At 37.2% G+C, this 25,228-nt stretch overlaps 1 protein-coding gene across 5 annotated transcripts in view; it reads right to left on the minus strand.

Moving 5' to 3' along the window:
- STN1 (STN1 subunit of CST complex) overlaps positions 1 to 25,228 on the minus strand; it is a 51,531-nt gene that overhangs the window by 20,011 nt on the left and 6,292 nt on the right. For all 5 annotated transcript variants that reach the window (XM_074295506.1, XM_074295510.1, XM_074295508.1 and 2 more), the window contains exons 4-7: positions 19,571 to 19,639; positions 2,989 to 3,150; positions 1,573 to 1,696; positions 73 to 244 (exon numbers count right to left, since the gene is read on the minus strand). In XM_074295506.1, the coding sequence (XP_074151607.1) occupies positions 73 to 244; positions 1,573 to 1,696; positions 2,989 to 3,150; positions 19,571 to 19,639 (527 nt within the window). The remainder of the gene's footprint in view (positions 1 to 72; positions 245 to 1,572; positions 1,697 to 2,988; positions 3,151 to 19,570; positions 19,640 to 25,228) is intronic.

Consider the following 25,228-nt stretch of genomic DNA (forward strand, 5'->3'; position numbering starts at 1 on the left):
AACCCTGTCACTTACACACTTCATCTCTAGTTTGTGGGCATAGCTGATAACATTCTTTAGAAAAATCCTCACCTGTTCAGAGCAGGACCTGTCAACAACAGGCTGATTGGCTGGAGCCATCAAAGACTCCACAGCTTCTAGCTCTTGTTGGTAAAAGGTATGCACTTTGTTCTCAACAAGGAAGGCTTGGATTTTTTCACTCAGCAAACTTGTTTGATTAAAAAGGTCCAGAGTACCTGGATTGCTACATGTGCGAGAATGAGTTTTAGAAAATTTCAGGAAAACATCAAGAGTATATTGGATATCTTTTTTTATGAGTTTTTCTATAGACCATATGTACAATCCATATTACACATACATGTATATATGTACATATGCCCATATGCACATATCGGTTTCTTAAAATCAATAAAAGTACAGTATTTTAAAATAATATACAATACTATAAAGAGAAAAATTGGAAATAAAGGCATTCATCAAGATCTTAGTATTTGGGGCAAGTGTTTGAAACAACCTTAAAGCTACCCTGACAAAAGCATTTCCCTTCTTGAAAGCTCAAAATTGGCTCTAAAACTTACAATTTAGTGATTCATGGTGAATAGGGATAAATGTCTTGGTATTTACATAAGGGAGCTGTGTGAACACAGAAAATAAAGAGCTGGCCTCAAGAGCCTGGAAAATCTGAGATTAACATAAGATCACCTCTACTATCCTGGGCAAGGGACCCCGGATAAGTCATTTAACCTCTCAGTATTAGAGGTGACTTTCTAAGATTTTACACTGTAGAAAAAGTGCTAATCTACACAGGGGTCATGAACAGTCAGGTGTGACTAAAAACACCCCCAGTTCAGGCCAGCTCCCATGATCTTGTGATGGAAAGAGCCATCTGCACCCAGAGAGGACTGTGGGGACAGAGTATGGACCACAACATAGCATTTTCACCTTTGTTATGATTGTTTGCTTGAACTTTTTTTCTTTCTCATTTTTTTCTCTTTTTTATCTGATTTTTCTTGTGCCGCATGATAATTGTAGAAATATGTATAGAAGAACTGTACAATGTTTAAATATATTGGATTACTTGCCATCTATGGAAGGGGGTGGAAGGAAGGGAAGGAGGAAAAATCAATTTTGGAATACAAGGTTTTGCAAGGATGAATGTTGAAAATTATGCATATGTTTTGAAAATAAAAATTCTTTTAAAAAGAATAAACTTGTTGCCCAATTTTCTAAGTACTAGCAAATATAGTTTTTAAAATTTTATTTTTATAATTGATATCTTTTGTTTCTATACCACCCTTTTTTAATTGTTGCATATAATCCTTGAACCTTGCCTATCAAGTTAAAGAGCCATTCCTTTTAGCATTTTTTTTAAATAAAGAAAAAAAATAGATCAGAAAAATAAATACATTCATCAAATCTGACAGCCTTTGTGTTATTCCACACCCCATGGTCCCCCACCTTTTCAAAGAGATGAGGAAAATACATTTTCTCAACTATGGTATCAAGGGTATAATTACATAGTTGAATTAACATTGCTACGCACATTTTAAGTAGTGATTAACAACTACTTACTTTAATGATTCTTCTTTTGCTACTTTAACATTTGAGAAAGGTTGGTCATAAACTTTTCTGTAGATATCTGGAAGCTCCAACATTCTTGCAATTTGAACATTCCACACTGGATCATCTACTTTATCTATCAGGAAATGGAAAAATGCCATAGCAATTATACCGAAGTCTATTCTCCCCCATGGCAAAGGTTCTACATGGAGCAATAATAAATGAGGCCCTTAGTGGCTCTCCTAGCATATCACACTAGGGGATTACTAATGCTGAGATACATTCAATGGTTCCCAAGTGGTCTCCATGAGGGAATACAACTCTTCTATTATCTAACTGACTACCAGAGGAATGCTCTGGGATGGAGAAAACTGCAACAGAATATAATTGTCAATAGGGTTTTCTCTTTCTTCTCCCTTCCTTCCTTCTTATCTCCCTATCCCATCTAGGATGGAATTGTAGAGTTTACTCACAAGCCTGATCCCATCAACTGGCACAAGAGCTTCATCTTGTTCTCTTTCCATCCTGGGTTAATTTGCCCCTCTTTATACAATCAGGTCATATCTTTCTCCTGGGAGCTCATCCTGTTAATGCAGGACTTAGTGAAGATGCCTGATCGTCTGAGTCCACTGTAGCTCAGAACTTCTGACCTCAAGAGACCTGGTCTCAGCCTCCCCACTAGGAAGAATTACAGGCATGTACCACCATGTCCTTCAAAAAGTGCTTTTCACCTTTGGGATTCCCAAAGGAACACTACTGGAACAATGCAAAAGGTGTCCTACATATAACCTTAAGCTATCATGCTAATGATTAACCAATTTCTTTCTAAATGAATAGAATTAACAGTACACAGCAAGGCTTGATCTTAATATACTCCACAAATGAATAAATAGAAATTATATTACAAATTTATACTTCATAATTTATAGTATAAGCATACGCTATAAATTAATATACTCTATAAATGTAGAGTGACTATAAAAGAGCTATTCAAATCCAAATCTCAAAGCATTTTCACAATTATATATTAGACATGACCAAAATCAGGCATTATGACTTGAGGGCTGGTCTTGGAATCAGGAAGGTTCAGGCCCTGCCTCTGACTCATACTAGTTGTGTGACTCTTTTAATCTCTCACACACAATGGTACTTAGAAGTTACAAATCTACACTGGTGGAGGGAATTTCCATAATGAGAGTTCTCTATGTGTATGAAACCATGAGCTGAGATCCCAATTATTACCAAAACCCAAGAGTAATGCAAACTCATATGAGTCTATTAGCATCCTTAAAAATCAAATGAAGAAATCAATATTCCTCTGTAGGAATTTTGAGTAATTTAAATTGAAATCAGTTTAAGTTGCAAGTATTTGTTTCTGAAAGATTTTTTTAAAATTTCAATTTTATCAAAAAAGTAGTGGCTACTTACAATACATGGAGGCATGGATCTCTCGTTGCTCTCTGTAAACACGAACATATCCTCTCATTCGAACAACATCTCCGATTTCCAATTTAGTTTTCTTATCTATGCTTTCTTGTAGTTTCCTAAAGAGTGAGGTTAAATTCTGCCCACCATCCATATTGGAGCAAACTAAATAAAGAGAAAAACAAAATAAACTTCATGCATTTAATGGAAAAAAAAAACCCAAAACAAGAAAACCACCAAAAAGCCTGAACAAAAACCTTATAAAGTTGATTATTACTGTTTTCTGCTTGCTTTTTTTGAGGGGGGGAGGAGAGGGAATAACTATTATAAATATTTATTCTATTTGTAATTTGTTGTCTTAATTCAGGAAATCCACTAAACGTTTCAGTTTGTCAAGGATGAAAAAAAAATACCTTGCTATAGTGGTTTAAAAAAAAAAAAAAAAAAAAAGGTTTCAATCGGGTTTAAATAAGTCAACATTTGAGAGCAGATAGTATATAAGAAGACTGTACATAAGTGAGGATAGAAAAGTATAAATGAAATAATTTTCCCCCTTAAGGGATTTCTATTGTTTTGGAGAAAGCACAAAATTTCAGGGGGGAGAGAAGGAGAGACAGAGACAGACAGAGAAAGAGAGAGAGAAGAGAGGGAGGCAGACAAAGATAAAAACAGAGAGATAAAGAGATAGAGATAAAGAGAGACACAGAGAGACAGAGAGCACAAATGAATTTTATTTCACATATAGGGATTACATCTTTTCTCACTATCCATATGATCACTAGATGCCACCCAGAGATTTCTGCAAATCCTAAAGCAGATTTTCACAATTAGCATCAAGTTGGATATTGATTTAAATATTGTTTTAACATGCCTTGGAAACAGGGGTTCTTTAACCTTTCCTGTATAATTATCTGTCATCGTGACTTTCCCTATCACAGTTACAATATATTGTTGGTCAGCATAAGGAATTACTGTAAATGGGAATTTGAGGGGAATTTTATGAAAGCCACAGATATCACAGAAAAACTTTAGAGATCCAGAAATGCTTAACCCAGATTTTATAATAAGGTATTGTAAACACCCCCTAAAAGAAGAAGAGAAAAATTGGGACTTCAAAAGGAGGGCCAAAAACTTTTATGCAGATTTTTGAGATCATAGTGCCCCATAACCCTATAATGTGGAATGGCTTAATTGGTGTAATTATTTGTATATAGGATAAAGAGAGGGATAATATCACAAGGAAGGCATTAAGATTAAGGAGGGAAAAGCTTCTTGCAGAAGATGGAACTCTGGCTAAGAATTGAAGGAAGCCAGGGAAGTTAAAGAGGTGGAAATGAGGAGGGAGAGAATTCCAGGAATAGGGGACAGCTAAAGAAAATGCTCAGAACAAAGAGATTTAGTATTGTGTTGGAGGAACAGCTAGGGAGCTGATATCAGTGAATCACAGAGTATGTGGAAGGAAGGAAGGCGTAAGAGGATTAGAAATGTAGGAAAGGGTCAGATTATGAAGTTTAATTAGAGAATTTTATATTTCATTCTGGAGGGGAAAGAGAGCATTAGAGTTTATTAATGATGTGTGGGAATTGGGGGTGATGGGGCAGTAGAGAAGGGAATGGTCAGACCTGCTTTTTAAGAAAATCAATTTCGAGGATGATAGGGAGAGGCTGGGGGTAGAAAGACCAGACAGCAGTTTACTGAAATAATCCAGACCTGGGCATATATGAGAAATGTTAGAAAGATAGAAACAAATGAACTTGACAACCAACTGACTATGGAAAGTGAAAGAGAGTGACAAATAACAAGACCCAGCCAAGTGTGATACTAAGAAGTAAAGATGAACTGCTATAGCTAGGTGATGGCTCAAGGAGAAAAGATTTAGTACAGAAGGAATTAAGATAATGCTCCCAACTAGATTCAATGGCCTAGTCTTTGGGAGAACTCTACCCAGACAGAAAGCAAGCAACAGTGAATCCAAAAGGTACCACTTTCCCTCTAACTGTGACGGCCTCAAAAAACAAGAACTTAACAGAGGCTGAAGATAGAAATGGCCAGCCTGGACCACAGACAAACTCAGAACTGGGTCAGTCTGCATGAAAATGCATAATTGAAAACAGGTATAACTGTAAAAGTAACAGCATTCATTACTCAGTCAGTTCCACGGCTACTTTAAATTTGATGAGAAAGAAGGTTACGCATATAGCCAAAGGATATTTATGGAACACAAACACTTTGTATATAACTGCCACACATGATATTATGGTTCTATATGACCAACATATTTGGGTTACAAAACACTTTTTTTTTTTTTTTTTTTTTTGCTATATTATACAAACTTTGCTACATTTTCTGTTAATATGTGTGCATCTATTGTGTTCCTGTATGCAATCTAAATATTAGGTTAACTGTATCAATAGAAAAAAAATGTATTAAGCACCCACCAAAGTCAGGGACTGTGAAAGAGTCTGGAGATAAAATACAAAGAAAGAAATAATCCTTGTTCTCAAAAAGTTTATGTTCTAAAGAGAAAGATAAGAGAGATAGGAACAGGAAGGGGAGAAAAAGAATTTGGAACTCAAAACTTAAAAACAAAAAACAATCCACCAAATAAATGTATAAAAATTATTTTGATACGTAATTGGGGGGGAAATTATATATGGAGAACATAAAGAAATATATTTATACTTATTTTGAATATTAATATAAAATTCTTTATAATAAATAAATACAAAGCATTATGCTATCCTTTATATGAGACAGTATGTGACATGTTTTCATGAGATTTATGTATTTAGTTTACAATAATTTTATTTTATGTTCTTCTGTTCTATGTGCTAAATAGTTTCCTTATATATATCATGTTTGCTGCATAGAATTCTAATGCTGTTCACATGTACTATGTATTTATATTCTTGTCTGGGACTATGTTAGTTAGTTCAGGCACTCACCATTTTTCACCCAGATTACTGCAATGGCCGCTGAATTGGTCTTCCTGCCTCACGTCTCTCCCTGTTTCAAGGCTGTTCCACACAGCTGCCAAAGTGACTTTGCTAAGGTACAGATCTGACCATATTATCCATCTAGTTAATAAGCTACAGCAACTCTTTATTATATTTAGATCAAAAACAGCTCCTTATTAAAGGGGAGGAAAGTAATAGCATATCAACCAACTAGTCAATAAGCATTTATTAAAACCTGGTGCTTAGAATATGCCAGGTACTGTGCTAGTGATAAAAAGACAAAAGTGAAATATTTCTGGCCATCAAAAAACTTACACTCAATCTAGTTGATGGACAGGGGATGACAATAACATATATTTATAGGCATATTCAGCATATAAAATACCAAAAAAAAAAAAAAAGGCACTAGAAGTTGGGGAGATCAGGAAATATTTCCCATAGAAAGTAATGTTTGAACTGATTCTTAAAGGAAGAAAGGAACTCCAAGAAACTGAAGTGAGAAGGGAGAGTATTCTAATGTCTGTCAGATAATGTCCAATAAAAGAGGACACAATAATGAGAGATGGAGTGTTGTATATAAAAACAGACACTTTTTTTTTAGAAGCTGCACAGGAAGGGGAGCAATTTCCAGTGAGTCTAGAGAAAGAGAACTTCATCAGGCAGTGAAGGGCTTTAAATTCCAAACAGAAGACTTTATAGGCTGGACAATAGGAAGTTAGTGGAGTTGCTTGAGATCAATCTGGCAGAAGTATAGAGGAAAGAATGAAAAGAGAAGGCCTTTGAGACAGGGACAGCAAGTAGAAAGCCAAAAATCATGGCAAGAGGTGATGAGGATCTGAACTAAGGTAATGGTACATAACAGCAGTGAGAAGGAACTGGGGGAGTGAGAGAAAGAGAAATGGCTCTTTCTAGATCCTAGCTTCTTAAACTGTGGGTTGCAACGGGGGTCTCATAACTGAATGTAAGTATTTTGTCTCTTTGTTGCAATACTAGCATGCTGTCTATACTGGATGGTGAAATTCAAAAAAAATCAGGCATTCAGGAATAACAGAACTGAGTGATCAAAACTAGTTGCAGTCACTTATAACTTGTGAAATCTTACATGTATAACGCTGGGGTATTATATGTGAAAAAGAAGAGAGCCCAATGCTGTAAATATTAAACTGCTTAAACCTATCCAAATTTCCTCCTCTTGCTTACATCCATAGATATGTTTTTAAATATCTGGTCACTGTTCATTTCGAGCCAACAGCACAGTAGCTTAACTCGAGGCAGTGTGTGTGTGTGTGTGTGTGTGTGTGTGTGTGTGTGTGTGTGTATGTATTTGCTGATGACAACAAAGAGGAAACTAAAAAGATACCCGTCAGTTGAGGAATAGGTGAATTAATTTTGGCATATGAAAATTACTGTGCAATAAGAAATGGCAAAATAGGCAGTTTCAGAGAAACCCGTATGAATATATATATGTATATGTATATATATGTATGTGTGAATGAATGCAGAATGAACTGTGCAGAATCCAGAACAATTCATGACACTATTAATAATACCATTAAAAAAAACTTTGAAAGATTTAAAGATTATGATGAATGCAACGATCAACCATAATTTCAGACAATTAACAATAAAGCATGCTACCCATCCTCTAATAGATACTATAGATTAAGAGAGCAGAATGAAAAATGGATTTTTTTGGATGTGGCCAACATGGGAATTTGCTTTGATGAACTATAAGTATTGTTATATCTGCCTCCCCACTACTACCATGGAGGTGAAGGTGGGGGTGGGAAAATCAAGGTTTGATCCTTTAAAAATTAATTTAATTATAAAAATAAGCACTTGCTACCTAATATGATATAATGAGAAAGAGTCGTGAGTTTGGAATCAAAAGTCGTAGGTCTGTAGCTCTGCTCCTTTAGGGTCCTTGTGTAAAAACCCTGACAGGCCTGGCCAAGGCAGAAAGGGGAATGAATAGTATGTAGGAAACAACTTGGTCCAAGGACAGCGACTATTCCACTGCTTCAGGTTGGGCAGAGAAGACAGAGAAGGAAGCAGGGATCTTGGATCAAAATGGGCCGCAATTTGGTGGGAGGAATGCATGCAGCACCGATCTGTGAGAAGCACGGTGCAGCTGCAGCCACTGATGTCTGCTCTTGGCTCTCTTCCCCCTTGTGTCACCATGAGGCTGTCCCTGGTGTCTGCTGGCCCAGGGTCAGGGCTCACGCCCTCCTGGAGAGTCCACAGAAAGCCAGTGAGACAGAGACACGACTTAAATGATGAAGCCGGCGTGCCTTGTGAACTATCCTAGCTAAGTTACTGAAGTTTTCTCATTCCACGAGAGGGTTTAGCGAGCTTTGGGGACAAGTAACAATTGTTGTTGGGTTTCCCTGTCATTCTGAGTGGTCTGGAGGAGGGGTGGAGAGGGCAGGAAATTGCAGCCATTACCAGCTCAGCTCAGCCCTGCTCAGCAGGGACACAATGTTGCTGTTTACACTTGATGCCCCTCCCATACCAGCTGCATCAAATGAGCTTCTGATTATATATCCCTGTACATTTCTTGGTGACAGCATAAGACATCTGCATTCCTTGGGCAAAGACCGCTTCAACCCGTCTTTGCAAAGGATGAAAATTACTTTGTTATGGAAAATTAGGAAGGACTGTACTGACTTATTAGTATCCTTGAGAAAGGAGGGAACCTCTGTTTGGGGACTACCAAATTTTTTTTTTTTTACTATTATGGCTTTTCATTTACCAGATATATGCATGGGTAATTTATGACATTGACAATTGCCAAACCTTTTGTTCCAATTTTTCCCTTCCTTCCGCCCACCCCAGATGGCGGGTAGACCGATACATGTTAAATATGTTAACTACAATATATGTATACATGCCCATACAGTTATTTTGCTATACGAAAAGAATCGGACTTTGAAACAGTGTACAATTAGCCTGTGAAGGAAATAAAAAACGCAGGTGGACAAAATTAGAGGGATTGGGAATTCTATGTAGTGGTCCATAGTCATCTCCCAGAGTTCTTTGGCTGGGTGTGGCTGGTTCAGTTCATTACTGCTCTATGGGAACTGATTTGGTTCATCTCATTGTTGAAGAGGGGACCACCAAAATCTTGAGGCAGAGTTCTGGACAATGTTTGAATATGGGACACTGCAGTTTCCATGCTGATATAAGGCAAGCAGTTGCACTATTGTTTACATAAATTCTACCAACTTATAGCCACTTGAGTATTAGCAAAAGTGGTACAAATAGAAATTTTTAAAGAGGAGATAATTGGGTCAGAGCAAAAGCAAAATTGTAAAAATAGATAAGCACTAAGATTTCTCCTCCGGTCTGAGTGGCAGAGGAACACAGCAAAATTGCATGTACTGTCAGATGTGGTCACTTTGGGGATGTTTTGGGTCAATTGTTTTTCTCTGTTACATGGGAAGGCTAGACTTTAGCAGGTGATTGAGAGTAAATGTATTTCCAGAAATGGTTGTAATGTAAAAACAAAAGGCATCAATAAAAGTATTTTTAATATAGGAATTCTTTTTTTTTTTTTTTTTTTTTTAAAAGGCAGAGCATCCTTCTGCAGATAATCTGAAATGTCTGATGAGATTATTTCTAGTTCCCTAGTCAACATCAAGACTGAAATATAAAATTCTGGGGCAGGCAGGTAACGCAGTGGATAGAGCACCAGCCCTGAAGTCAGGAAGATCTGAGTTCAAATCTGACCTCAGACACTTAACACTTCCTGGCTATGGGACCTTGGGCAAGTTACTTAATCCCAACTGCCTCAGTAGAAAAAAACAAAATATAAAATTCTGTTTGACTTTTAAAGCCCATCATAATCTGGCTCCTTTCTACTTTTCCAATCTCCTTATATCTTATTCTTCTTCAAATACTCTGTAGTACAGTTGCATTGGTCTCCAAACTATTACTTACATATGACAAGCCATCTTTCAAGTCCAAGCATTTTCACTGACTGTTGGCCATCTCCCTCCTCACTTCCCTTCTCTGGCTTCCTGCAAATCTCAGTAAAGGCCCTACCTCCTGTAAGAAATCCTTTTTCTAAGTCTTCCTTAATCTTCCCTCAGGGAGTCTCTCATGCTCTATCTGTCTGTCTCTGTCTCTCACACATCCTCTCTCTGTCACCATCCCCATATGTATTGCTATATAGATAGATAGATACATACATATCGCTCTATACATATTTAGGTATGAGAAAAGACATACATATAATATATATGTCTATATTTTGTAGAAAGGGTTTACAGTTTCTACCTAGGTTTTTTGTATCTTTTCTTCTTCATTACACTATGAGCTCTTTGAGAGCAGGGGCTGGGTTTATTTTTCTTTGGATTCTCAGGCCAATGGCACAGTGCACAGGACTGCTGTCAAACTCTTCATAGCCACTATGGGGTTTTCTGGGCAAAGACATTGGAGTAGTTTACCAACAGAGGTTAAGTGACTTTCGTAGAGTCATACAGTTAATAAAGGTCTGAAGCTGGATTTGAACTCAGGTCTTCAGTAAGCACTTAATAAATGCTTCTTAACTTGATTGGACAAACAGAAACAGCAGAATAAGAGCTGAATTTAAGCTTAAGATAAAATGAGAATACAGACTGACAGGCAAGAAAGCCCTTAATGCTAAGGGCTGCATGATGCAGTGTTTGGCATTCAAATATTTTCAATTAAATGTTTAAAAAAAAATCTCTCTTTCTCTCCCCCTGCTTGTCAAGATGATATTTCTCAGATTACTTTCCTCATAGCAACCTAAAATAGCTTACATTTACACTGTCGTTTAAAAAGCAAGGTTGCACACCCTTGTTTGCTTGGTGGCCTGTGGAAACTTGAACTTCTTGTATGTTTAGATATTTTACTTATTGTAGGTGAGGCAGCAAGGCAAAATGGAGAAAGAACTGGCCTCTAAGCAGGGAAAACTTGCATTCCTTAAAGAACATTTAATGTTACCACATTTGATCATCAAATATAGGATTTTTTTTACATATATCCCAGGAAAAGGAAATGTCAAGAAGTGGAGTCAAAATAGACAACACTGGAAAGAAAATTCACATTAAGACTGCTTTCAGGAAAATATGGTATGAAGGAGGGATAAAAGTAATTTTTTCTGCAAATTGTTATTCAAGTTGTCCCAACATATTTAATAAACTAAAGATTCCTTAAACAGTATTATGATAAGTCTTATCTGTCACTTACAGAAGTCCTAAGTTTTAATTGATTCTATTCAAATCATGACTTATCTGACTTTTAACTCAACACAAAATGGTTTCAATAAATGTCCCTTTGGAATTTAATGACACACAGGCTGTCTAATTTCATTAAGACTTAATTAACTTCCAGAACTTTTGTTTAACTAGACTCTCTCTCTGACCCTTAATGATTACAGAGTTTGGAGGGGGAAAACAATTTGCTTACTTTTCATCTCTACAAAATCTTTATCAGAATAATCTACATATTCATCAAGGGTATCCTAGATGGATGAATATGAAGGAAAAAGTGCAGAATTTCATAAGAGACATTCTAAAACAAACCTCATCTTTACAATCACCCAACTGAAACATACAGAGAATAAAAGACTCTACTGTACTTACTGTTTGTTGACTATAAAAAAAAAAAGCGTTTTCTTTGGCATATCAAAATGCTTACTTAAAGACTCTCCTTCAACAAAGTGTCTACTATAAATATGCCAAGACTAAAGATTTCCTGAAGAAGAAAAAAATGTAACTAGCGATAACTCTGAGAGAATCTGATTATTATTATTATCGATTGAGGCATGGAATTTGATTGTCTATTCAGCAAGGGTGTTTGGCACTATTGTTTAAGAGAACATTCAGCATAGAGCCCAAGTGGAAAAGGGAGTGATTCCTTTCATATGATGAAATTATACAAATATTTATGGTCTGTGGTCCGGAGGTCATGTAAAGATAAAACTGGAAAATGGAAATGCTCTATTAATATTCAAATATCAGTTAGAGTGAAGAGAACACATTAGAACAATTAACATCACATCATCAAAAGAAACAAAGATGGGAAATGCTTTTAAGAGTCTTCCTTCCTTCCTTCTTTCCTCTTTTCCACATAGGGTATCATATCTATAGATACTCTTAAAAGCATCTTTTTCCTTTTCCTTTGCACCTCTGAACCCCACCCCAAATATCTTGGGGTTTACTGATTTGATTTCTGATTTGATCAGACCATGCCTTGACAGCCCCTTTTTGCAGTGGCTAGAAACTAGAAACTGAGTGGATGCCCATTAACTGGAGAATGGCTGAATAAATTGTGGTATATTAATGTTATGGAATATTATTGTTCTATAAGAAACAACAAGCAGAATGATTTCAGAAAGGCTTGGAGAGACTTATATGAACTGATGCTAAGTGAAATGAGCAGAACCAGACCATTATACACAACAACAAGATTATACAGTCCTCCCTCACTTAAACCCAATTCACTTGCATGTTGTGACATCACTTCCCTGATATCATGGAACTCTTCAAGAATGAAGGACAAACAACAACATATCTTCAAATAGTTGAAAGTCTGATCGTCACACAAAGGACACTGAAGAGGTATATTGAGGCTGCTCCACAGTGCGTAGACTGAAACACATATCATCATCAAACACATATAATTTTTTTCAGTGAAATGATTTCAATAGTCAATAAACATTCATTAAGTCCCTACTATTGTACCAGGTACTGTTCTAAATACTAAGAGATATAAATATGAAAAAAGAAAGTCTTTGCCTTTAAGGGGCATATATTCTAATAAGGGAAGATAGTATATTAAAAGTGAAAAGCTGGGAGGGAAGTGAAAAAATCTGGAAAAGTCCCATATCGGCCCAGCCAGGTGAGAAATGAAAAGATGACTAAACTGAAATCCCTCCTTAGGTAGAAATTCTAAAGCTCATAGCTTCACCCTCCAACCCCCCAAAGAAAGGTAAATGTTATGGCCCAGAATTTGAAACAAGGTACTAATGCTTATGTACTTAGTTCACACCTTTAAAGGAGTTCATACATTAGAGAGAGCATATATAAGAAGAAGGCCACTAAAGGACAAGCCCACTCTTGGACATCTGGGAGATTCACAAGTCAGAAACCCATAAGCCCACTCTCTGGGAGGAGGAGTCAAGATTCATTCCAACTTCCACCTTTGTGCTGGATGGAGACATTCAGAGAGAGCTCTCAGAACCCAGGAGAGAGATAGGCCTCTAAGAAAGCTATCTGGGCCCAGGAAAAGAGACAAGACTTTGAAGGAGAAAATAAAGGCTCTGGACTTTAACTCCTGGCTGCATATGGGATTATTGAACTGAACTGAAACTAGGGTACCTCTAGAAGTTCCCCAAGAAACCTGCTCCCAGAGAATGATTATAATTTAGAGAAGAGAATATTACATTTTGGCAGCCGAATGTGGGATAGACAAAATCCTAATTTCGGTAGAAAAGCCTCTGATCCCGATTTCTGTGGAAAAGTCTCTCTGACCCAGAAATTAGGGTGAGTACAATAAGGAAATTTTGTTAAAGAAATAAAGCTGAATTTCAGCTGAAATGGGTCAGATGTTTAGAAAACATCTTCTGTTACTCTTCAAGGAAAATGGGTAGAGAGCATTGTCAAGGTTATGAAATGCCAAGGTTTGATTATAATTTGGGAGCAGATCACTGAACTTTTAGAAACTGTGCAGTACATATCTCCTTGGTTTTCTATGGGAAAAGAATTGGATCTAGATGAATGGAAATTAGTAGGAGAGCAACTTTGTCAATACTACAATAAAAATGGACCTGACTCAATTTCCAAAGACACACTTAATACAACTGGCTTTAGGAAATTATATAAGTTATAGAATAAGGAACAAGAAGAAAGCAGGAGGGGGAGGTGCCAACTAAACTAGGTGAAAAGGATGAAGAATCAGATAAGAATGGAATTAAGGAGCATTTCCTATCCTCTGGCTTACCTCTCTCAATTAACCCTTCATGGATGGAGGGAGAAGGAGGAGGGGGAGAAGCAGAAACACAATCAGCATTTCTTATGAAGCAGCTTATGACAAGATTAGAAAAGGCATTGGTTAAGGCAAAAAATGAAGGACAGGATGTATCTGATTTTATAAATGCATATCCTGTGATTAAAGAGCTTGACTCTTTGGGTCAAAAAAGGAGAAGATACACTCCTTTTGATCTGGAAAAAAATTAAGGATTTGAAAAAAGATTACACTTTATGGGGCTACATCATTTTATGTTAAAATGTTACTAGATAATTTGTCTTATGAAATCCTAACCCCTTGTGATTGGAAATCCATAGCCAGGACATGTTTTGAACCTGGACAAAACTTGTTGTGGCTTTCGGAGTATCATGAATTATGTAGGATTCAAGTCAGATGCAATAGGCAAACAGGAATTAATATACAAATCACTTTTGACCAACTAGCAGGTGAAGGTCAGTATGGAGAGAATTCAGAACAGATTAATTATCCCATAACAGTATATGAGCAAATTTCTAAGGCTGCAACAAAAGCTTGGGGTTCCCTCCTCGGACAAAAAGATCAAGGGGAAGCCTTCACAAAAATAGAGCAAGGTCCCAATGAACCTTTTGCAGATTTTGTGGGACGTTTGCAAACAGCTGTCACAAGAACCATTGGAGAAAATGCAACAACAGAAATAATGACCAGACATCTGGCTAAGGAAAATGCCAATGAGATTTGCAAAAGAATTATATGGGGACTACACAAAGATGCTCCTTTAAAGGAGATCATAAGATGTTGTGTCACAATGGGCAGAAATGCTTATTATACTATGATGAACATGGGAAGATAGGATCCCTCTTGGCAAGGGACTTCTAGAGAGAGTAGTCGATGTTTTCAGTGTGGAAAGATTGGACATCTGAGAGCCCAATGTTGATATGGAGACAGAGTGATTAGACAGAGTGAGAGAAGACTTAAAACCCTATGTCTAAAATGCCACAAGGGCTTCCACTGGGCCTTAGAATGTAGATTGACCCAGGGAAATGAGAGGCAAGGTCCAGCCCAAGATATCATACAAAAGATAGGTGGGGCATGATGGCAGCTGAGTTTACACCCAGAGAGTCTTTAGAAGGTCAGGACTCTGATGTGATCAATCAGCCAAAAAGCAATCACATGGCAGAAAGGGATTACATGATCAACCAGCCGAAAAGCAATCCCATAGCAGAAAGGGATTACACTTGGGGAAAATACAAACTTTTTAAACCAACAGGGCAGTGTCCAGTGCAAACAACTCCAATGTAATTGCCAGGTGATGAGGAGAGATCTAGAAAGTGGTAAATAGAAGGGAATTAGATAGGTTAACTGCTTGGGAGAAAGGGTTTGTTCGAATTCCTACAGATGGAGAAGGAAACAGATGGGTGGCAATGAGCACCTAGAGAGAGACAGAAAAGGAGAAAAACCTCAAAACAAAGGAGAAGATATAAGACACATCTGATGTAAGGGCCCTTTAAATAGGTGGGCACAGCGCAACAGGAGATTTGAGTGGCCCAGAAGTAATTTCTGTGGATATAGGACTGCCTTGTAGGTGGGATCTTGGCCATATTGAGATAGCTTTGTAATGGGTGATGGCTCTCTCGCTGGTTGGCTGTGTGTGTGACCTCACAGGCCCTCTTAAACCTGGTGCTCTTTAACCTGGCTCCCTAGCCTGGGGTAGCCAAGCCAAGCCAAGTTGATGGATAGCCAAGAGAGATAAGAAGTTTGGTAGTGAACACGTGGGTCTTCAGACCAGCTGTTCACTAGGGAACTAACAAGTCAGGACATTATGTGAGTAGGTATAATAAAGGCTTTTAAGATTACACGTGGCTGTTCTTGAGTGTGCTACTGGTTATCAAACTATAGATTCAAGAAATCATGTCCAGAGATCTTTGAAGGCCTCAGAGGAGGCGAGCCAGGTAGAGTTGACACTGCAAAGGTCAGTGGTCAAAGGTACTCTGTTGGGCCTAGGACAGACTAGTAATTGTAACTGCCCTCGGGCATGTTACAATCTGACACTGAAAGAGCATGGCTGATAATGAGACTGTTGCAGGATTTGAAAACCATCAGGAATTGTTGAATTCCTTGAGATGAAAAATTGTTGATAAAGACTGTTGCAGGACTTGAAATCCATAAGGAATCATTGGATTCCCTAACACAAGATGAGACTATTGCAGGACTTCAAAACTTGCAGGAATTATTGGATTCCTGGCACATGAACTAATGGACAATGGATTCCTTTTGGACTATTTCTAGGACTTATGGACATGTATAATACCTCATGTTGATTCATGTTATTTGTTACATCACTTCTAACCTGTGTTATGTTACTATGTGGTTATATAATTTATGTAATTATGTATAATACCTCCCACATTGATGGATTTATGTATACCTGTTCCAAGTGAGCCCCTTTAGAAATCTGCTTATCTGATTTGATTTCCCATTGCTTTGGTGTTTTCATCTCCCTTCCTGAGAAGTCAGGGAGGGTGTGACCACTTCCTTTTTATAATATTTTCACTTCTTTTTTGGGCAGTCAGAGAAGGCATGATCACCTTCTTTTTTGGGGGTTCTTGCCTCCTTGAGAAGTCAGGGAGGTCATGACCACCTTATATTCTAAATCAAAAGAAAGCGGGAGATGTTATGGGCCAGAACTTGAAACAAGGTTTTAATGCTTATGTACTTAGTTCACATCTTTAAAGGAGTTCACACATTAGTTCACACCTTTAAAGATCATATATAAGGAGGAGTTCACAAGCCCACTAAAGGATAAACCCACTCTTGGATTTCTGGGAGATTCACAAGTCAGAAACCCACAAGCCCACTCTCTGGGAGGAGGAGTCAAAATTCATTCCAACTTCCACTTTTGTGCTGGCTGGAGGCTGAAGGACACACCTTTGGATTCAGAGACATCCGGAGGGAGCTCTTGGAACCAAGGAGAGAGATAGGCCTCTAAGAATGCTAACCGGGCCCAGGAAAAGAGACAAGACTTTGAAGGAGAAAATAAAGGATTTGGACTTTAACTCCAGGTTGCATTTGGGATTATTGAACTGAACTGAAACTAAGGCTGCCTCCAGAAGGCCTCCAAAAAACCTGCTCCCAGAGAAGATTACATCTTAGAGAAGAACATTACAGGTAAAGGGTAGTGATGAGGTAGAATACCAAGGTTGTTGAACTCTTGCATGGTGATGAGGTTTTCCCAATAATAAACTTTCTAGGGCATATTTGAAAAAGCCAGAGAAATCTCAGAGTAATATAGCAAGGTGAGAAATAAAAAATGATGTAAATAATATCATCAGGGAGCTACAGGACTAGAAAAGGAAAGGCAGTCAGCTTGTCAAAGAATAAAAATGAGGATTAGTTGATAATAATCTGTGTAATCCATAGTGATCCAAAAAATATCAAGAAGACTAAAACCCTCACTTGATCCATCCATACCTGCTGGCTACTGTCCAGTGTGGCTCCTATCTTTCATGACAGAACTGCTAGGGAATGTTATCTATTATCAATGATTCCACTTCCCTTTCTTTCACACTCTTCTTATTTTCTGCAGACTGTCTTCTGACTTTATTTTATCACTCATATGGAATACTCTTTGCTCCTCATGATCACTTCCTGGTTCTCCATTTACCATCATTACTTGATAACCTCTCTTCCTCTAGGGGTCATTCAATCCATTTTTATGACCCAATCAAGTTTCTGATGACAAACATCTAAACAGCCTATCATTCTTAAAGAGTCCAATGCCTGGTTCAAAGCTTTCTCTCCTCTCCAAATCCTAGGGGGCCTTCAAAAACATACTGACAATCCCTCAAACACTTGAACCTCTTCATTTCTCAACTTCCTTCTTTAGCTTACCTCAACACACACTGTGTGGTCACCCCCTGGATCTTGCCATCACACCCACAAATGTTTCATATCCATGTTCATGAACTCTGAAATTCTTTTATCTGATCATAAGCTGTTGTCACCTAAATCTTTCTGCCTTGCATTTCCCAACACTTTCTTCATTCTCCCTGGGGCCTTCAGTCCCTCAAACACTCAGTTCTTCATAAGTCATCACCTTTGCACTGATTACACTTCCTTCCCTTCCCTATCTGGATTCTTTGGTGAACCAGTTTAATGAAACACTTCCCTTTTCTCTCACATCTCTTGCCTCCTTATCCTACTGCTGCCCTTGTCCTGCCAAGTCTCATTCTTGGATTACTTTGACCATCTATTGCTTTCATTTCTACTCATGTTTCTAAACAAAGCTAGAAAAAATCATGGAATTAAACTGACAGAGTCCACTACCAATTTATGTTACATAATTTCATTTGGGTCTTCACTGCATCAAAGCAAACTTTACATGTCTCAATTATTTCTCTATCCAACTAACCACTACAAAGCTTTCCATTCCTCTTTCAATTGTTCAAGGCTCCTCCAACCCCCACTCTTTTAGACGGGAAACATGCCCAATATTTCACTGAAAAAAAAAACCAGACATTTGCAGACAGACCCTCCTTTTCTTTTGCTCCTCATCTCACTAAGCTGCTTTTAACTACTATCTCTTCCTTCCCTTAAGACTCATATGAAGAAATGGCCCTTTTTTATCAAGGCAAATCCCTCCCCATACATGAGTGATCCCATTCCAACCTGTCTTCCCCGGCAGAGACTCTAGTTCTCTACTATATACAAACATGATCATATTGCCCCTACTCTCAAAAAACCCTAATCTGAGTCCTCCATACCCGCTAGCTAATGTCCTACTTGTCTCCTCTTTTTCAAAGCTAAATTCTATGATGTATGTGTTTACACTCAACACCTGCCTCAATTTCTTTTCCTCTGACTCTCTTACTGCTCTACTGTCTGTCTTCTGACCTCATCATTCAACTATAACTGCTCTCCTTAAAGTTACCTATAATCTCCTAATTGCCAAACATCAATCTTTTCTTTTTCTTCAAAAAAATTTTGTTTGTTTGTTTTAAGAGATGGCTCTCTGGGATAGGAGAAATCTAGGCAATGTAAAAAATATATATATAAAAATCAAAATCTGTTTTTTGAAAAAAGCTATTTTCTAAGCAATGTTTTTAGATGTTCCCCAAAAGCTAATAGTCTACCCACTCATAGATGACAGAATGCCTGGTACATGACATGGAGCACAAAACAGATCAGAGATGCTGGTGTCATGGCAACTCATGACTTTGTAGAATTTGGGAATGCTACCATGTAGATAAGTGCTATTTTAGAGTGATACTCCTCTGGCCAAACCACATGATCTTATGCTGAACTAGAATAGTTCTGTCCCATTCAGCAATTGCCCTGAATAACAAAGACCCAGAACTGCTGGACTTTCACAACATACTGCCGGTATTTCCATTAGTGTTGATGGAAATAAGCCCCAAATGGATGGAAAGAAGAATCATGAGAATGTCAGTGAACAAACCCGATCAGTTACATTACACTACATTATCAGCTTTCAGAGCAGCAGCAGCAGAAGCTTTAAGTGTGTCACTGACAGCCTACAAAACCCAGTGGAGTCATCTGAAAATACAGACTTAACTACCATTTTGATTCATTTATACAAATACAATGTATTGGTTAAATCAAAGGTGAATAAATGTGGAAAATTAATGTTATCTGACCTGTAGATGACTTAGTTCCTTGTGAGTTTTTCCAGCAGATGCAGTTTATAACTCCTGTACTGTCATCCACTACAAGAGAAACAAACATAGCACATCAGAGATGTTAGTTTTCCTTGCATGGCAAGCATGCTATTATAAAAACACTTTTGTGCTTTTATCAGTGATAGTGAAAAGAATAAAGTATTAATATTACTTTCCCCCCCAAGAGATAAATACCTTAATCTAGTATAAAACATTTATTCAAATTCCCGTACTTCCAGATATTTCTCAACAGAACCCTAATACAAACCATTTATCTGCATGGCAAAGTTTGTACTCATTGTAAACATTTCTCTTTGAACCCTGCTAATTTTTTACATTATAGAAATCAGTTGCACAAATTGTACATTTCCTGTACCCCACTAACCTTAGACACTCAATATTCTTGCCTCCCCAAAATAGGGTTCTTAGAAAGTGTCAATTTTAGTCTCAAGTGCTCATAGACAAATGAATTAGTTAAAACAAAATATTGTCATAATTATTTATACCCTACATTGACAAGACCATCATGTGACGTCTAGAGCTTTGTGCTATCTTATTATTATCATAGAAAGGGACCTTGAGAAAAAAATTTGGAGGCTCTGTATTTCTTCCTGAGATATTTTCCACTAATTTAATTAATACAGAGAATGTAAGAAGTACTTTGAGCTCTTCAGATGAAAAACTACAGAAGGTAAACATAATACATAAAAAACACATTCCTTCACAGTTATATTCCTAAATGCACATACAAATGTACACATGGACACATAAAGTTCCATTTTACAAATAATAATAATGCTTATCATAAACTATTGTTTTCTTTTAGAACCCTGTGGGTTCAACAGAATTAAAGTAACAGGAACAGGCAAGGCCTTTTTGAAAAAGACAGAAGTCATATGGAGCTCTTGACATCTTAGAAGGGGATAAATGAAGGAAAGTGTACTTTGAGACATTAGCCCAGGGCCTTCTCTAGGGCAGAAAATAAAGGAGGCTCAAGCATCATTGTGACCACTCCCCTAAGCTACACAACCTTCAACATATTGCTTAAACAAGAATCTGCTGGTCTGATTGCCTAAGTTTTAGAAATTTTTTTCTTTTTTGATAATGACATATGTTGGAGGGGTGTAGAAAAACTGGGACTCTAATGCATTATTGGGGAGTTGTAAACTAATCCAAACATTATGGAGAATAATTTTTGGACTATGTCCAAACTATCATACCCTTTGATCCAACAGTGTCTCTAATGGGTCTGTATCCCAAAAACATCATAAAAAGGGAAAAGAAGCCATATGTACAAAAACGTTTGTAGTAGCCCTTTTTGTAGTACCAAGGAACTGGAAACTGAATGGGTACCCATCAGATGGAGAATGGCTAAATAAATTGTACTATCTAAGTGTAATGGAATTATTGTTCTATAAAAAATGATGAGCAGGCTGATTTCAGGAAAAACCTGGAAAAACTTATATGAACTAATGCTGAGTGAAGTGAGCAGAACCAGAACATTGTACATAATAACAGTAAGATTATGAGATGATCAAGTATGATAGATATAACTCTTTTCAGCAATACAATGATTCAAGACAATTCCAATAGATTTGGGATGGAAAATGCCATTTGTAAAGGGCTAGAACTGAGCAGATGCACTTAACCTAGCACTTAAGGCTAATTGCCCATTGGACAATTCTCTATTAACATGTTTGGAGGATGACCCTACTCAACTCTATGCTGGCTGGATCTGGGTGTGGTGAGAGAAGGGAGGAGAGATCATCGGGTAGAGTAGGAGAAAGAGGATCATTCTTTGGTGGTGGAGAGAGAAGAAGGAGGTGTAGATTCCTAGATCTAATCACCTGATGGCGACCCCAAAAGATCAAGAATAAAGACTTTTGCTGATCCTGACTCCGGCTCATTCTAAGATATTCAGGGTCTCAACAGCCATTCACATCCAAAGAGAGAATTATGGAAATTGGATGCAAATCCAAGTTATTTTATTTTATTTTTTGCATTGTTATTGGTTCTTTATTTTTTTTAATAGCATTTTATTCAACATTAATTTTTGTAAGACTTTGTATTCCAAATTATTTTCTCTTCACACACAACAATTCAACATAGGTTAAACTTGTACAATCCTTTCAAACATATTTCCATATTTATCATGTTGTACAAGAAAAATCAGACCAAAAGGGAAAAAATCATGAGAAAGAAAAAAGCAAATAAACAAAAAAAGGGTGAAAATACTATGCAAAATCTTGCGTCCTTATTTTTCTCCCTCTTTCCTCTTTTCCCTCTCCCCAAGACAGCAAGTAATCCAATGTAGGTTAAACATATGCAATTCTTTTAAACTTATTTCCATATTTGTCAGTAATGTGCAAGAAAAAGCAGAAAAGAACAAAAAAGGAAGCAAACAACAATAACGAAAAAGCTGAAAATATTGTGTTGATTTACATTGAGTCTCCATAATTCCTTTTCTGGGTGTCAATGGTGTTTTCTATCCCAAATCTGTTGGAACGGGTTTTGGATCACTGCATTACTAAAAAGAGTCAAGTCCATCAGAGCTGATCATCACATAATCTTCTTGTTACTGTGTACAATATTTTCTTGGTTCTGTTTACTCAGAGTCATGTAAATCTTGCCAGGATCTTCTGAAATCAGCCTCAAGTATATTATTTTCACCTTTTATTTTGATTTTCTTTTCTTTCTCATGGTTTTTTTTTCTTTTGTTTTGATTTGTCTTTTACAACATGATTAATATAGAAATATGTTTTAAGTAACTGTATATGTATAACATATATTGCTTGCTATCTTAGGGAAGAGGTAAGATCAAAATCTTACAAAAATGAATGTAAAACTATCATTATATGTAATTTTAAAAATACAATAAAAAGATTAATTTTAAAAATAAATTTAAGAATCATCAAAGAACAAAATATTTCAAATTACAAAGAATAACAAAAGAGAGGATCTACCTATGATCTTATCAGTGTAGAAGACTTCAATATAAAAGAAAGAAGGAAGAAAACAAGCACTTATTAAAGGCTTATTTTGTGCCAGGCATTGTGCTAAATACTTGACAAATATTATCTCATTTAATCCTAGAAGGAAGATGTTATTATTCCCAATTTACAATAGAGAAAACTAAGGCAGACATAAGTTAAACTACTTGCCCAGGATAACACAGCTAGTAATTGTTGGAGACCAGTGTTGAATTCTGGTCATCCTAGCTCCAGGTCCAATGCCACCTAGCTGACTTTTCCCCCAGAACAAAAAAAAAAAAAAAAAAAAAAAAAAAAAAAAAAAAAAAGAAAGAAAAGAAAAAATTCTGTTCTTTAGGAACTTATGAGAAAAACAACGTGTAAACAACCACATACAAACAAGATTAAAAAAAAAAAAAAAGACAGTGCAGATAATCAACAGAGGGAAGGCATGAGCATTTTGGAGCTGCGGAAAGGCTTCTTTGTGTGATTTCAATAGGGACTTGAAGGTAGCCGGGGAGGCTGGAGACAGAAATGAGCACAGAAAGAATTCTAGGCATGATGGATAGCAGTGCAAATGCAAAGGAGTTTTTTGATTGAGGAACAGCAAGGAGGCCAATATTGCTGAAATGCAGAGTACAAAGGAAGGTGGGAAGGTAGGGTAAAGGGGGTAAAGTATAAGATGACTCAAAAGGGAGGAGGGGGCAGGTTATAGAGGTTTATGCATGCCAGCCAGGTTAGCTAGCATAATCTGGATGAAGATGTAGCAAAGGAAATGGAAGAGTGTTCAGATAGGAAGAGCAAAGAAAGTAGGGTCAAGAAAACCTAGTGAGAAAGAAATATTAGGGAGAAGAGGGTGTTTGGGAGTATCAAAGGCTACAGAGAGAACCAAGAGAAGGTCATTACAATTAGCAATGTGAAGATCCCTGGTATCTTCGGAAGAGCAGTTTTAATTGAATGATGAGGCCAGAAGTCAGATGGCAGAGAGGTAAGGAGAAGGTAAGAGGAAGGAAATAGAGACAACAGATTAGAGATGTTTTAATGACACTCCTTATGTTTTTTTTAACTGCCCCACTCTCCCCTAACAAATGTCCCACTTGAAATAAATAAATCAATTCAAGCAAAACAAAATAACTCATTGACCATATCTGAAAATGTATGTATCATTACATATGTAATGATGTGTGGCCTCTTTGTCTTTAGAACTTTCTTGCAAAGCCAACTGTAAGTGTTGGCTATGATATATTAGGTCAATTATTTTATCAGGATGAAATAAAAATCAGAATGTGTTCAAATTAATTTTAAAAAAAAAACTAAGTTTTCTCTATTCTTTCCCTTTTATTCATCATTTTTGCATGAACTCATGTTCAGGATATTTGAGTTATTCTGTTCTTGTGACACAGGAAACAGCAGACTTGGCATGGGGTTCTGCTTGGCAGGCATCAATCTAAATAAAGCCAATCTAGATAGGGTAGGAAAATTGTTTTAAAATATTTTTACAAGGTAACTAAAAAGAACAAAGATAATGACTGACAAACCAAGTTGAAGGAGCTGGGTGAGAACTGGAATCTGAAAACAGGAAAATCTATTTGTTGCTTAAGAAATTATTTTAGCCCCAACAATGATTGAAAATTGATCCAAACATTATTAAATATCTGGATAAACTTCTGTTGGTACTAGGTCTACCTTGTGCTTTATCAGTATAGGGGACTCCTGATGTGGAAACTCCTTCATCAAAGCAGAGAAGCAACTCATTTGTAACTTACAGCCCCAGAGAACTGTCTGAAGCACTGGGAGATTATGGTCGTTGACAATCACACAGCTAGTATACATTAAAGGAAGGACTTAAACCCAGGTCTTCCTAATTACAAGGCCAACCCTCTAGTCACTCAACCACATTTCTGGCCACTTCATATCTAATTTCTGTGTCTTTCACAATTACTATCCTTTCCTTATTTCCTCCTTTTAATTTCTCCAGTTTCCTTCAAGACTCAGCTTAAACCCCACTTTTGCAAGAAATCTTTCCTCATCTGTCCAACTTCTAGTGCCTTCCCCTTGGAGATTACTTTACACCTACCCTTTATAAATCTTGTAAATATCCGGTTATTTACATGTTGCTTCTCCCTTTAGAAGGGGAAGAAGTGTGGTTTTTGCCCTTTTTTGTATCCCTAGAACTTAGCAAAATGCCTGCCACACAGTAAGTTCTTAGTCAATATTTGTCAACTAACTTCTGTATCCAGAAAATACCGACTCTTCAACAATCTGAAATTCTCTCAAGTTTTCAACTGGGGATAAGGAAATTCTTTGAAGCAGGAGGACATCACTCTCCCAGGTTTCTGGACCACAGTGGAAGATACTGAATGGGACTAATTGGATAAAATTTTCTCAGTTTGAGGCTAAATCACATAATCCCTATTCCCAGGGTGAGAACATCAGGTTTTGAATCCTGGGTTGTAGGAAGTCACATGGTCTCTAAAGGTTATCCCTCAGGATATTATAGGAAATGATGAGACCTGTGGGAAGCAGACAACATTGGTGACCATTGGTCAAGGATGGTTATATCCTTTTAGTCTATCCAATGAAAAGGCTCCAGTCTTTTCCTATTTAACCGGGTATTCTACTTCTGGCTAGCCAGGTTCAGGAGCACATGGTGGAAGCTGGGATGGCC

The sequence above is a fragment of the Sminthopsis crassicaudata genome, chromosome 2 (assembly GCF_048593235.1).
Source record: "Sminthopsis crassicaudata isolate SCR6 chromosome 2, ASM4859323v1, whole genome shotgun sequence".
NCBI lineage: Eukaryota > Metazoa > Chordata > Mammalia > Dasyuromorphia > Dasyuridae > Sminthopsis > Sminthopsis crassicaudata.